The sequence below is a fragment of the Odontomachus brunneus genome, unplaced genomic scaffold (genome assembly GCF_010583005.1).
Source record: "Odontomachus brunneus isolate Ranch 3 - 2012 unplaced genomic scaffold, Obru_v1 Obru_scaffold_083, whole genome shotgun sequence".
Classification (NCBI taxonomy): Eukaryota; Metazoa; Arthropoda; class Insecta; order Hymenoptera; family Formicidae; genus Odontomachus; species Odontomachus brunneus.
This window is the reverse complement of record NW_022639533.1, coordinates 54705-70291: the sequence shown is the minus strand read 5'-3', so window position 1 is coordinate 70291 and position 15587 is coordinate 54705. Positions and strand designations below refer to the sequence as shown.

Genomic DNA, 15587 nt, shown 5'->3' with positions numbered 1-15587 from the left:
AAGTACTATAAAAAAATCAACTTTAAGGGTTAGTTTTGAACTTTAGCTTTTTAATTTTTCCTTTAATTTGATTTTTAACTTTCTTTTCTGTTTATCTTTAGTTTGTTTCTTTGTTTAGTTTTATATGAAAATCATTATTGTAGTTTTTCCCTTTTACATAAATTTTTAAAAATTTTATTATATTTCTAATATAGTGCAGGGGAAAAAACTGTCAATATAATCGTTTATCTTGCTGAAGGATATAATAAATTTCGTTAAGAACGCAGCAAAATTTGTAATGAGATAATTTTTGATTTTATCAGATATTTTATTTTATTTTATTTTAATTTATATTTCAATTTCTAAAACCAAAATAATATATATGAAATGAGAGAGATATATTCAATTAGTGCAGAATGTTGTTCTATTCCTCTTGACTACAAAATTCTATAGTATAATCTTTACTATAAAATTTTTTCCGTGTACTCTTTCCGTTGTTTTAATTTTGTTTTCCGTCACACACAGAGTCTACTCATATTTCACGCGCAAGTAAATCTCTTCTTTATAAAATCTTCGTTTTATTGCCCGACTCGGTCAATGATTATTGTAATTATCGCGTTAGTCATCGTCCGCTTAAGTGAGCCGTCCATCGCGTTTCGCCATCATAGGGGGTGGAAGATCACGCATTAAACGCGACAAATGTCCTGTCACCTTACGTGAACGATGTGATCTGACGATGAGTTATTAGATTTCCAAGTGCAGCGAAGTATTTCGGAACAGGCTCGAGCTTGCCAGACGCCGCGTGCAGGCTTCGAGAATCGAGCACGCGCCGTTCGATGCCGCCTTTTATCATGGTAATTTGTGCCGTGTCTGTAAACCTTACGTAACATATGTGTACACCAAGATATTTGTTTCTTTTTTAATTCTATTTCTGCATAAACGAGATTGCAGATAGATTATCTCGTTGCCGGTAGGTTACTGCTTCGACCCATTCGATTCTTCTTCAGCGGCGTAAGATGTAAATTTGACATATCTACACTGACAGAGCTCGGCTTTGCAAGATAACGAAAGACCGTGTTTCACTGATCGACTGAAAGATCATCTCGTGCCGGAAGATATTCTTGGATGCAGAAAACATCCTGTCACGCTGATTTACGCAATTGTTCGCGGCGTTTTGGCCGCACGCTCTTGGGAATTCCCCAGAGCCTCGGGAAATAAAATAAAAGAGAAAACATTTATAGCGCCAATGATAGGTAAGGAATTACGACGAGACGGTCTCGACTCTAAACTTAGCATCTGCTTTTGGCGTTCGCGCGCACAATTTCGCGCGAAGCTGTCAGTCATAGGTGAACACTGGCGCCTGTTCTGTGACTTGCGGTCGTTAAGCTCGCAACCCTTTTTTTAAATCAACTAAACGAATGAATCTTAGCGATTTCCGCAGAGAAACATTTTTTCTTTTGAGTAATTTGAAACAAGGAAAAGATAACACATTTGGAATTATGCGTTGAAAAGCAAAATCTCGTGTCGTCCTTTTTGACAGAGATTTGAGTGCTGGAGTTTTTTTCCACAGTAACGTCGTCATTAGTCTATTTCGATACGATAAAGAAATACCACCGTTAGATCTTGATTGACACAATGGAACAAAGCGCGCTGTTCCTTCGTGCGGATCAACGAACTCTCCAGCGAGTTCATACAATCGACGCGTTCTCACGTAAATTCGACGATTTCAATGTACCTCAGAAACCAAATGTATTTTCATCCCCACCTCGCGGTATTGTTTCTATGACAGAGTCGCATTTATCGCAGGATTTAGACAAATCCGTTAGTAAACAACGGAAATTTATCTAAGCTTTGCGACGCGTTTACTCTTAGAATACAAATTTCCCTCACTGCAATAATTTTATAAAATAATTGCTCTACTCTTGTTTTTCTTATAACAATAAGTTTATATAAAATGAAACTTGAGAATCCCAACCTAATAGAATTCTTATAACTTATTTATTTTTCATAATCTTTCATGTTTATATTGTATCTTGTTATCTTGATTTTTCATTTTACTGATCTCTTATTTTTCCGTCTGCCTCATCTGTATATATTCCTTTTACATATAAAGTGTTTTTTTTGTTCCCGTGATAAGAATAAAGATTATTATTTTATTCTTATGACAGCAAGTGAAAATTGAGAAATCAAGTATTTTTTTATATTCTGACGGAAATAATTGGCTATAGAAAAATTGGCTATAGAAATAATTGGCTATAGAAATTTATTTAAATTGAAAAAAATGAAATAATATGTAAAATACCTGTGACAGGTGGACTTTCTCCTCGCGAATCTCATCTTGATGGTCGTGCGGTAAAATAATTGTACTGCGAAGGGTATAGTCGGAGGTCGGTGTAGGTGTCGGTATGTACACCTCGGTCGAGAGCGGCGGTATCGGGCTCTTCGGTAATTCCTGAGGATACTCCTTCTGTGCCTTGTACCTGCGTGGAGTAATCGCGGAAATATTAGTAAGCTATCGGCAGCGTGCATTCGTGTTGTGCGAGAGCGGCAGAATGCAAGAAGCTCCGCAGTTCTTCGACAACCGCCTTTAAAAATTATGGAATATTTTATTCTAATATAAAAAAGGACATTATTGTAAGTGTGTAATTCGAAGAAAATACGATAGAAACACAACGAATAACTCTACGCTCACAGTACCACGAAAATTGTTGAAGACAGGTGGCAAACAATAATCTAAACGAAAAAAATAATACTTCACTCTCTTAAAGTGAATCAGTAAAGATGTTTTGAATTGAATCAGTAAATATTCACTAATTTTCAGTGAAAACACTTTCACTCTACTGCTCAGCCTTATATCTCATTAATTTTGAGTGGAAACAATATTTCACTGCAAAATATGCAGTATATAAATTCGTTACACGCTATACCAAATCCAACTTTTTGTGTTTGTAGTAATGGAATTCACGGCTTTCATCCACTTTGAGTGTGATAACACTGATATTTGCAAATTGCAACAATAATAATGATAGCTACTATTAACTACTATAAGCTATTATTACTGGTCCTTTCAGCGAGATTTTATTGGTTGTTATATTCTTAACTAGTTATAAGTGTAACACTTCAATAAGAATCACTAGTTATAAGTGTAACATTTCAATGAAGAATACAACTGACTGTACTTTAGAGAGTGTGATAATTAAAATTTAACATACGAAGATCAACTTCTAGTTTCGTTCCCATTAAAGAAAGCTTCTCGACGTTTACATTATTTCAAAAAAATCCGTCCAGAAGAAGTTATAATTAAAGGCGGTCGTCGAGATGAGAACGATGATAAATTCTGACGCAATGGCGAGGTGTCTATTATGTTTTCTTTTTAAGAAAGAAAAAATAGATCAGAAGAGAGAAAGAGGGGTAGCTGATTAATCGAAGGAGGCGTGTTAATGCAACGTTACGCAGCGGCAGTTGGCGATAGTTTTTGCGGCGATATCAGAAATACGCAGTAATAGAGACAGTATTGCATTCTGACAGACTAGTGACCGCAGCCCCGTCGCCAATGATCGACCCGAAAATCGTGGGTGACGTGGTAGTAGTGTCGGTGATGCGTGATGTTGTTGCGCTCGACGGCTCAGACCTTTCGACCACTAGCTTTATGGTTTCGGAGTTTTGTAGGAGATTCTGTGCGTCTACATGCCTCACGTCGCGTGCGTCGTACTCGTCGATCTTCTTGATCACGTCACCCTTCTGGAGCGCCTCGTTCTCCGACTGCAAGCAGAATATCGGTCCAGTGCCATTAGCAACGAGAGAATGCGCGCGGCTATTATTATCAACATATCAACTTTAAGAGATCACTATTGTCGAGAGATTGTTATAAATCAGACGGTCCTTTGAAGAATCAAAATCAAGCAGAAATAAAAGTAAAGAAGTCAGATGAACGGTTAACTATACGTGAGTGAAATGTAAAGGTAAAAGAAACTTAGGGAATATGAGTTTCAATAACTTACGCTATTATAATGATTATCATCGATTTTAAAAGATAATCATTATTAGGGTATATATATATATATATATATATATATATATATATATATATATATATATATATATATATATCTTTCGTTATAAATCAGTCGATGTCTCGAAGAATGAAAATCAAAATCGAACAGAGACAAAGTCCTATATTCTGAACTCTCTTCTATCGATGAAAGTGTCTCCAAATATGCTTATGAATCAAGAAGGTTTATAAGTCATATTTAGAACCGGTTTATATGAACTTATGAAATACTTGAAACAAGTAACATTTACTCAATGTAATGTAAGTAACATTTACTACAATGTAATGTGTATTTTTCTGTGTCGAACTCTCGTTATCGTCGAACCGCGTTTCTCACGTAACCGCGATGCGCCGTATCGTGTATCAATGTCGCATTAGATCAAATCGTTGATTTGAGAATTCCTTGGCAGCTCTCTCGACGGTTTCTCTCTTTCTTTCTTTCTCCACCCCCCTCTCCCCCTATTTTAAATGTTCACCGGATTGTGTTACGCCTTCTACTCATTGTTTGTCGACGGGTTCGCAAATGCCAGAACGAAATCGTATCGAAGCCAAGTAAGTAGACGCCGAAGGAACCGCTCGTCTCGCTAATTCAAGATGATTTGATCTGCCGGGTAAAAATCATTATTACGAGAAGATAACACTCGAATCGAATTAGCGAATTTTCTCATACAACTGAGCGATTTAAAACAATGCCTGACCAATTTCAATCTGACACACGAAGTCACTACGGAATGGGCCTCTTCCGGGCCTGAAGGAAATTTTAGTTAACCCGCCAATTTAATTCGACGATCAATTGAACACTGAAATCGAATGTTAACACGTTGATTGTCACGGCGATTTCCACAGATTATTCCAAAGCTTAATTCAAAATTACTTCGAGAAAAATCTAAAGATGAATCGAAGCTTACTAGAAGAAATAACTGAAATTACAGTAGATTTACACATATTTCCTGATTTATGCGGGATATTTCAATATACATGCGAAATCTCTTAGCGGCGTATAAATTAGATGAAAATAACTCCATAAGTTCATATTAATTGTTTTCCTGTTAGCAGTGTACTCTTGCTGAGATATTTATCCCCGAAGATGGGATCTGAAAAGTATTTTCTAAAAATAGCTTTTATACTACTTACTAGATTTTGCTAATCTTTGAATTATTTTTATACTAAATAAAGATCGTTATAATGATTTGATACGATTATATCAGAGAGCCAAAGCGCAAATCATTCCTAAATTTCTTAATCCCCAACCTTGAAAAGAGAGAGTGAGCAGGATTTTAAAATTTTTAAACTTTTTTTTTAGACTTTTTTTCTTAAACTTATCAAAATCTTTTTCTGAAAAAAAGATATTCTTGTTTAATTTGGAAAAAGCGAATGGTTTTCGAGAAAAACGTATTTGGTGAAAAGTAAAACTTTATTAGGTAAAACAACAAGATAATGATTTTACGTGAAACAAAATTGAACTAATTTTCACTAACAATCCTTTTATACATCCTTAAAGAAATTATCCACTTTTACTGAAACATCCTGTATATTGATCTAATTCGTCAGGTGCACGTTTAGTCACGCTTTGCGCGCGTACAAATAAATGAAATCATAATGTCGTTTACCGGTGATCCCCGTTGGCAGTCAACGTGTTAAAAGCGAAAGAGGATGGCGACTCACGCGGGTGACGACGATCGGTGTGCCTAGATCAGCACCCCCGGCGATTCGTATGCCCCAAGGCCTGCCGGTGCTGGATCTCCTGAGCTTCACGACCACCGTGTGCTTCCTCGTCATGCTCTAGACTAGACGTGGCTCCGGCCAGCACCACCACCACCACTGACAACAACACTGACGCACTACGAGATCAAACGGAGGAAGAAAGCAAGAATGAATGAAAGCAAGATGGATTTTAATCGTCCGAGATCTCGAAGTCGACTCGCGCGGATAGAGAGAGAGAGAGATCTCGCGCGCTCGCGAGCCGGCAAGCGACGGATCCCGGATCGTGGTCGCACTGCTCACTGAGGGGTAGGCTGCAGCTGCACTTGCTCGCGACTATGCCGACTTTGACAGAGCTTGCGAGAGTTGCCCAACTCTCAAACGGACCGCACCGCCGCGACGGCGGCAGCGGCGGCGGCGGCTGGTCGTCCCCGCTATTCTGGCCCCATTTCGAGTTGGCATACAGTGTCGACATATTGTTCTGGCCCGACCTGCACTCATTTCTCTTTGGTATTTGTCGCGGGCGTACGTGCAAAATGCGCAACAGAGAGCTTCGCAGAGATGCGACGCAGCGTCGTCAGCCCGCGAAGGACACCCCGCGGAAGGTATCCTTGAAGATGCGGGTGTATCGTCAACGACGGAGCTTAACCGAGTTGATTGAGCTTGTAAAATGATTACTAAAAGCATCTATAAGCGTTGCATATGTACAGAAAACGTGTAAATTTATTAATTTTGTTTTGAATATATATAAGTAGATAGACATGTACATAGATGTATTTTTATAAAGCACTTCCCAGATAGATATATTTCGGTATATTATCTGTTTAGCGATTAGCACAAATACGTAAAGATGCGTCTTCATACAACAAGAATTTGTTCAATATATAAAAGAGGTCATCTGATGCTATGGAAATTGCTGTTTATATTGCTAAAAAGAGAACGCGATTAAAGTTCCTGGTTCCTCGCTATGGATTGATGATATCAGAAGCTAGGAAGTGCATGCTTAAAATTCTTGCATTTCGAAATAAAAAAACATTTAAAAGATTACACAGTCGATTAAACATATCCCTAAAATACTGCGAATACTTTCCTTTTGCTCTAACAATTAATAAACAATTAATAAATCCTAAAATTAACATATGTATGTGACATATAACTTCCTTTTTTATCTATATTTCTTTATTATTTTAGCATAGTTTTAAATTAAATTTTACGGTAAATTTTATGGTTTTTGATTGATAGAACAAAAGGAAGATGTTCGGAATATTTTAGAACTATGCTTAATCAATTGCAAGCATAATTTTTTTAAATATATCTTTTTATTTCGAAGTACTTTACAGGAATTTTTGACATGCATTTTCTCGTTTTTAACGTTATCGAGATAGCCATGGTGAGGAGCTAGGAAACTTAACCTGAACTAATAACTACCTTCTGTACTAATAAAAAAAGTGTTTTAATTAAAATTATGCAGTAATAAGTGGGTATTTCTTAAAACAAACATCTTTTAAATATATTGTGCTATTTACAATAGCATACATTAAACATTTGCATGCTATATTCAGCATCTCTGCCAATTTAGATCGATTCAACCTGGAAGAGACAAATTACAAAATATCACTACGATTATGAAACAGACCACAGTTCTCCCCTTTCTTTCCTTCTTGAAACTCTAAAAGATTATAGATAGCTATAGAATATCATAGATGGAAATAGTCATAGAATACACACTGAAAAAATATTGGGCTCTTTCTCTTTCGTTTCTTCCTATCTCTTATAATTACGCAACAGTAATCTATTAGAATGTAATACGATATAATAATCGACGCAATATAACTTAATAGAATAGCATTCAAATGTATGAAATAATATAATACATAATAATAGAAATATGTTAGGAAGAATCAAAGTGAAAAAATCAATTTCTATAACTGCAAATTAACATGACTTTATTTATAACTATAACAATCCGGAATACGTTTTTTAGAACATTAATTTTTTTTACTTAAACAGCACAAATGTTTAACACAAATGTTTTGGATACATCTTAAAGACTTCAAAAAGCAAGTAGGATATCTTTTAGATGTCTCTGGTATATTTTTTGGGCATTTATGCTGTTAAAACTCCTTTATAAATGAGGCAGATATATATCCACGGCATACCATCTACGAAAGAGAACACAAGATTTTATCACATCAAGTCCATGACATAATTTCCTGGTTACATATTGACTTAAAGTTCAATTCGGAATAACGATTTTATTTCTAATGTTCAATACTACTGCAGTTTTGAAATGTTAAGTTGTCCAATTAATTGTACTTGCATAAATTGTTTAACCAAATATAGACTTGATTGATGTTCAACCTTCGGATTTCTCATAAGTGAAAAAAATGACCGTTGAATCTATCAAAAAATCTATCATTAGTAATCGACAAAAGTGGAAGATCAAGTCAACATATGATCAGGCTGTAAGTCACATAAGGGAATGAGATTAAAGGGTAACTTCCTAGTTGAATACTCACATAGCTCTCATAAAAATTGTTTATGGAGAACTTAAGAGCCATTCTCAGTCTGTAAAAACCCGTTCGCTCAGCTTCTTTTAGGCAGGCTTCTTCCTGGTGAGGATCGCTCTGCTGTCGTTCACGGACGATGAGGAACTTCTCCTCTATACGAACTGGTTTGATGCAATTAGTTTGGCTGTACTGTCATTGACAGAGACTAGATCCGAACTTCAGAGAGAGAGAGGGGCAAAGGGAAGAAAGAAAGACAGAGAGAGAGAGGAAGTAAGAAAGAGAAGATAAGAAAACGCGCGTGTATGTGTTACGACTTAAATTAGCAACCTATAGCGCGAAAGGTTAGTCAATTGCAATCTCCGCTCTAGCCGCTCTAGTGACTCAATTATCTTGATTTATATGATCGTCCACGCATATCACTGAACGCGATATGAAAGATCAGGAGCCTAGGATCCAATCTTGACAATGTGCGAATGAGATGCGTATACGTAATCTATAGCATACGTAGCGTGAACTGTAAGATTTTCGTATACACATCTCACTCGATACTGTCGAGAATTGGGCCCTAGTAGTATATTAGCAATGACGATTAATCATTGGCTAATTACGAGTTCACTATTGATAATCCTCGAAGAAGATCACTTCAAGAAGCATGGCGTAATCTTTGCATATATTTTGTAAAATTACAAACCAAAAAATTTATTAAAATTAACGAAAACACATTTATATTGACTGATTTTTTTATCAAACGTATCACGTTTATTTGCTTTTGTATAACACATATAAAAATATTTAAAAACGTACTCAATCATTATGCGAATAAAGGATCGTAGAAAAATATATAAAAGATGAGTTTCGTAATAAAAGCTTATAAGCTTTGTTTTATGAACAAAGCGATTAATAAGCATATAACAAAATTTTAAAAATATTCACATTATGATACATTATAATACACTGGTAGATCACGTAGATATATCATCTGAGCAATTATGAGATACAAATTGATGGAAGCACATTATTAGACATATTCCTCGCTGATTGCACGGGCGATGACCAAACGTCGTATTTCATTGGTTCCCGCGCCAATTTCGTAAAGTTTCGCATCTCGCAGGAATCGTTCCACCGGAAAATCGTTGGTATAACCATTTCCACCTATTGCGATTCAAAGAACAGATAGTGTAACTTAAAATCTACTGAAGAATATACCGACAACAGTCTCAAGTCAAATAATATGATAAATGTATAAAACATTCTATCATTTCGCTTCGTGAACAAATTACCAAGTATTTGTATGGCGTCCAATGCCGTTTTTACAGCATTCTCACTGTTGTGAAGAAGCACTGAAGCGCAATCTTTGCGACTTCTCTGACCGGCGTCGCAGGATTTCGCGATGGCGTAAAGGTAACTTTTGCCCGCACATAATCTCATGTACATATCAGCTAACTTCGACTAAAACACATACAACATTTCAATTAATGAGATAGATCGGTGTTACAGACATTTGTGAATTATAAAACATTCTAACTATCTCACTTGTATCATTTGAAATTGTGCAAGTTGTTGATTAAATTGCTTCCTCGTATGAGCGTATTCGAAAGCGACGTCACAACAAGCCTGTGCGATTCTGAAATTTATCTTCGTGTTACATAATGTCAGACGTGTAAACCTTATTAATTAGCCTTATTCGACGTAAGAGAGAGAGAGAGAGAGAGAGAGAGAGAGAGAGAGAGAGAGAGAGAGAAGAGCTTTAATATCTCTAATAATTATATTTTTAATACTCAAATGCCTCTTAATTTTCCGTTAAAAAGCAAGAAACAGATTAGTCAAACAAAATTTAAAGATTCCGAGTGTAGGTATCTGAGTATCCGAATAGTATTCGCAAATATGGATATTACCCGGGCACCCGGATAAAGAAATATTTGAGTTATTATACTGACAACACTAGTTTTAAATAAAAAAAATTTTTTTTTAATTGGAATTCCGTCTAGATTTTTTAGTGTCTACAGATACTTTTAGCTAACAAACATCATTACAGTATATTACAATATCGTGTAATAATCGTGAAATAAATTTATATAGAGGACAAGAATATCTAATTGTATTTTGATTTAAAGTTTGAGATAGAACCCTATATATAAGGTGTGCCATTTTAAACAGGCCAGCCGAATATCTCCAAAATTGAATTTAGCAGACAAAAATGTTTCAGACAAAATTTCTAGAATTTTAAAAAAGAATCTCCTATTTTTTAGTTATATAAATCAGAACCTTCTCCTCTCCAAATACTCACCCTATCGGTCCAGCGGCCAATATCATTCGTTCATAATCCAATCCACTGAACAGCACATAAACGCCCTTATTAACTTCCCCCAAAATGTTCGCAACTATAATAAAAATTTCTAATCTTACCAGAAACGTTACAAAATTCACACAGCACTAAATCTTATCTTATTATATGTACAAGAGGCATAATTTTCCAATTTAAACGATCAAACTGTACCAATATATTTTATAAATAAAAATCTCTACTTTTATACAGAGATTTTTCGTCAGAACGTTTTCTTACCTGGAATTTTACAGTTTTCAAAGATCAATTCCGACGTGTTGCTGCCTCGCATTCCCATTTTGTCTAGTTTCTGCCCTGTGCTAAAGCCCTCCATACCACGTTCCACGATAAAAGTAGTGATACCATGCTGCGGTTTATCCGTGTTTGGGTTTGTTTTCGCGTAGACAACTAATGTGTCCGCGTCTGGGCCATTGGTAATCCAGAACTTGTTTCCATTCAATATGTAATAATCGCCCTTTTTCTCAGCTTTTAGCTTCATAGAGACAACGTCAGAGCCAGATTCTGATTCCGACATCGCCAAAGCGCCGAAGTGTTCGCCACTACATAGCTTTGGCAAGTATTTGTGCTTCTGTTCTTCCGTGCCATTTCTATGGATCTGGTTCATACACAAATTTGAATGTGCGCCGTAACTTAGTCCAATAGCAGCCGATGCTCTAGACAGTTCTTCCACGATAAGTACATGATCAAGATATGAGCCACCTGTGCCACCGTATTCAGTCTTCACCGTAACGCCCAACAAGCCTAATTTGCCTAATTGACGCCAAAAAGCCTACAGGATATTTATAAAGAGTGTTTGAGGATAGTATATAAATTTTCATATGCATATAGATTAAACTAAAAAGAAAATCCCTCTACTATTTTGTGAATTATAGAAAATTTTGAGTTGTTAATTAAAGAAGATATAGAAAAATACCCATACAGCACAAATGTCCGAAATACATTCCAGAAACATCCCAGAGATATCACATTGTCTCTGGAACGTCTCTGGGATGTATTTCAGACATTTGGTGCTGTATGGGTAATACCGCATGTGATACGTGATGAGAGGAATGCGATGAAGGCGATCTAGAGCCTGATTCCTGACGGTGTGCGAATGAGATGCGCATGCGAAAATTTATAGTATACGTAACGTGAACTATAGAATTTTCGTATACGTATCTCATTCGCATCTCATTGATGTTGAGAATTGCCACCTTGAGAATCGCTCATCGCTTTTACCGAATCGCTTATAGCTATGCGAGCGTCGAGCGGCGTGCAATGAGCAGCTGGAGGAAAGCGATGGTGACAAGCGGCGATCAAGACATAGCCTCTATTATATTCCTCTTATCGTATTACAAGATATTATTTTCTTTCCATACAATACAATGTCTAAAATCAAGACATAAGACATCTAAAACACGTCTTAAAAACATTTCTCAGATGTCAAAATATAAAACGTCTCTAAAACGTTTATGTCCCGATTTTAGACGTTGATTTTGTGTTGTGTGAACTATCTCCTTTAATTAACAATGCAAAATTTTACATGGTTATTTGCAAAATTGTAGAGAAACTTTTTGTTCAGTTTGACTTAATCTACACGTTTTGTGTATAATCGTTAAATATTTTGTATAGAATAATCAACTATGAATGATGCTTTTTCTCTATATAACATCTGATTCCTGACGAAACAAAAAATTTTGAAAATTTGCAAAATTTTTTAAATAATCTTGATATTAAGATTGTTTCTTGTAGTGCAAGCTTATTTTTCATGAAAGGATACTCACTTTTAACTCGTCGAAATTATTTTTCTTATCGATTTCAGCAGCTTTAGAGGCCAGTTCTTTTTGTGCAAAATTGAAAACCAGCGAGCGAAGCTGAATAAAAAATTATTGATTATTAAGTATTACATATTGTTAAATTCAGCTTTAAAAATACATATACAAATACAAACGTGATGATAAAATACTAGAAAATTTGCAAGAAAATAATATTATATATTCTATTCTATTGTTTGGCATTTTATTGTTTTTGTTGTTGCTATTATTGTTGCTGTAATTGTTATCGTATTTTTTTACTATTATTTAAATTGATATAATTTCTATGCAAAAAATATTGTGTGTATGGCAAGCATTGCAAATTGTGTACTTTAAACTATCCCAGACAGTATAAGCTCTAAAAGCGATGCATAAGATGACTTTAAGATGCCTTTTAGTCATCTTTATGATACATCTTTTAGAGGTATAATAAACATAACTAAAAGACATCTTAAAGTCATCTTATGGGTCATTTTTAGAATTCGTGCTGTCTGAAATGTAATTAAGATAAGGTAATTGTATATAGGCTGCGTTCCGAAATGCACTATCAGTACTGAAAATCTATAGTTTATGTTACGTATATTATAGAATTTCAGTACTGGCAGTGAATTTCGGAACGCAATTCTAGACATGTCGATATTGTGCGAAAATATCGAATATAAATATTTTTTATATTTTTTAATATTCTTTGATATTCTTGAAAGTATTCATATTGAATTAGATATTATATATATATCGAATAAATATCGAATACTTCTAATAAAAATTAAAAGAAACTATAATATACTATAATTTTATAACAATACAATATAATATAATTTTTTAATTTTATATAATATTTTGAACAAAAACAAAAAAAGAAAATTTGTTTATATATAAATAAATATTTATTTATATAATCAATATTATAATCATATCAAGTCTATGGCAATGTTATTATCATGTAGAGATGTACGAACTATTCAAATTCAAATCAAGTGAAATTTGATTATAATAATTCGAAAATTTCGAATCGAAAAGATTCGAATACGAATCGCATACATTAGTATTAACGAAGTACTATTAAAGATATCCAGCCTTAATTAGTCTTAATTAATTAGGGAATTAGCATGGCTTGACAAATTTGCTATACATTAAGATTTTCTTCAAAAATATTAAAAGAAGATAATGGCTTCTAGATAAACTCTTACCAACAACTATCGGATCGATATGTGTCGTTGCGCAGCTTTCAAGGGTGGAACTGTATTCCATACACGTTTACCGACTATATATTATATATTATACAGGGTGGTCTCATCATTCATTACCGCCCAAGATAGCATAGAGAATTCAAAAAGAATTCAAAAAGAATTCAGTCGTATGTCACCAATTCTGAGTTCATTTTTAGATGTAAAAAGAATTCTTCAGTTCAGTGAAAAGAATTCTTTTTGTATCTAAAAATAAACTCAGAATTGGTGACATACGACTGAATTCTTTTAGAATTCTCTGTGCTATCTAAGGCATTATCTCTTAAGAACGGATTTCTGAAGTAATCTGAAGAAAAAAATCCTAATGCAAAAATGTCGAGGCTATAATACTTTTCAAATTATAAACGATTAAATTTGACCAATTATATTGGCTAAAGTACACGCGCTCAGGTACGGTACAACACACAGTAGTACAGATGCATGCATATGTTGTTCCTTTTCAAAATATTGATACTGAAGTTCTATACATACAGCAATATATGTAATACTGCCTTTTCTATCATTTAAATAAACATATCGCAAATAATAACAATTTCGTCAAAATATTAAGAATAAAATATCATGCAATACATTTATGGGAATCAATAAGCACACATTTGACGTTTCTTTCAGAGATTTATAACTAATTTCATATCATATGTAAATTCTCACATATGATAAAGAAGGTTGCTACATATCGATAAATCGATTAATATTTCTTGTAATTATTAAAATAAATTAAATCAAATTAATACACATAATACGCATATGTCAAAAGTATTGATTTTTTTATCTATGAAGTAGGAATTCGTAACATAATATTTGGAAAAGAAGCGACATGTGAGCGAAATAGTTGAACATACAGAGCGCAGCGACACGGCAGGCGGGACATACGGCTCGCCGCGGCCGGTGAAGAAAATGGATGATTTCTCGCGGGCCTATCTTATAAACCAGAGAGGTGGGCCGTTTGGCATACAGAACTGAGTAGCTCCGTGTGTGCGGAGTGTATGAAGTTGGCACCCCACTTTTTGGAATTTATAATTTTGAAAGTTGTTCCAGATTGTTCTGACTTTGTACCACATTGTTCCAAAGTGATATTGCTTCATTCGAAACGGTTTTCGAATAAAACAAAAAAAAATGATTTTTTGAGCTGGCACCCCACTTTTCGAAAATCGAACATTCTGATACCGCAATAGATTGTTCTAGTTGTTCCAAACATTGTTCCAAAAGCACAAATCAATAAGTTTAATTATAAGCCCGAAAAATTAAAAAAAAGTTTTTTGACAAACAGTCTGTCGGACCAAAAGTAAACTTATACTATCTTTCTTGTTCCAACCCAGATATTTTTGTTCTGAGTTGTTCTAGGCTTAAGAATTATAGTTCTAGAGTATGAGACTCATAAGATCATTCGTTCTCCGAAAATTCGTAAAAAAATCGATTTGACAGTACTCGACGTCAAGAGTAAACACATGCTTCCTTTCTTGTTCCAACCGAGATCTTTTTGTTCTGAGTTGTGCTAGGCTTAAGAATTATAGTTTTAGAGTATGAGACTCGTAGCGTCATCCGTTCTCCGAAAATTCGAAAAAAAATCGATTTGACAGCACCCGACGTCAAGAGAAAACACATGCTTCCTTTCTTGTTCTAACCGAGATCTTTCTGTTCTGAGTTATACTAGGCTTAAACGACGAAGCAACTTGTTGCGTAAGCCAAAAAAACTTTCCGTTCAAACTAAAGGCAATGTAAATATATGTATTTATGTAGAAATATAAAATATTTTTAACCCTCCGCTTGCATTATGTTTTTTATTAACGCCATTTGCACGGTGACCCCTTTAAGTCCTGTAACATTTTTTTGTTAAACTCATCTAAAAAATCTGAAAAAATTCTGGGATACTCTAGAGAGATTATATTTTATGTTCCAATAGTTACTTTAGTCATTTATTAACAATTTTTTGCAATAACAATTTAAATTTGCCGAAATCGA

General features: G+C 34.7%; 1 protein-coding gene across 16 annotated transcripts in view; it reads right to left on the bottom strand.

Moving 5' to 3' along the window:
• LOC116847785 (PDZ and LIM domain protein 3) overlaps positions 1-15587 on the bottom strand; it is a 36439-nt gene that overhangs the window by 17988 nt on the left and 2864 nt on the right. For 2 of the 16 annotated variants that reach the window (XM_032823145.1, XM_032823148.1), the window contains exons 1-3: positions 5696-6039; positions 3506-3741; positions 2282-2459 (exon numbers count right to left, since the gene is read on the bottom strand). In XM_032823145.1, the coding sequence (XP_032679036.1) occupies positions 2282-2459; positions 3506-3741; positions 5696-5809 (528 nt within the window). In that variant the 5' untranslated portion in view covers positions 5810-6039. Of the gene's footprint in view, positions 1-2281; positions 2460-3505; positions 3742-5695; positions 6061-7650; positions 7894-8250; positions 9394-9521; positions 9691-9774; positions 9866-10528; positions 10623-10804; positions 11355-12348; positions 12439-15587 lie in introns of those variants that run through there. The other 14 variants (XR_004378822.1, XM_032823144.1, XM_032823143.1 and 11 more) reach the window with 14 other exon arrangements.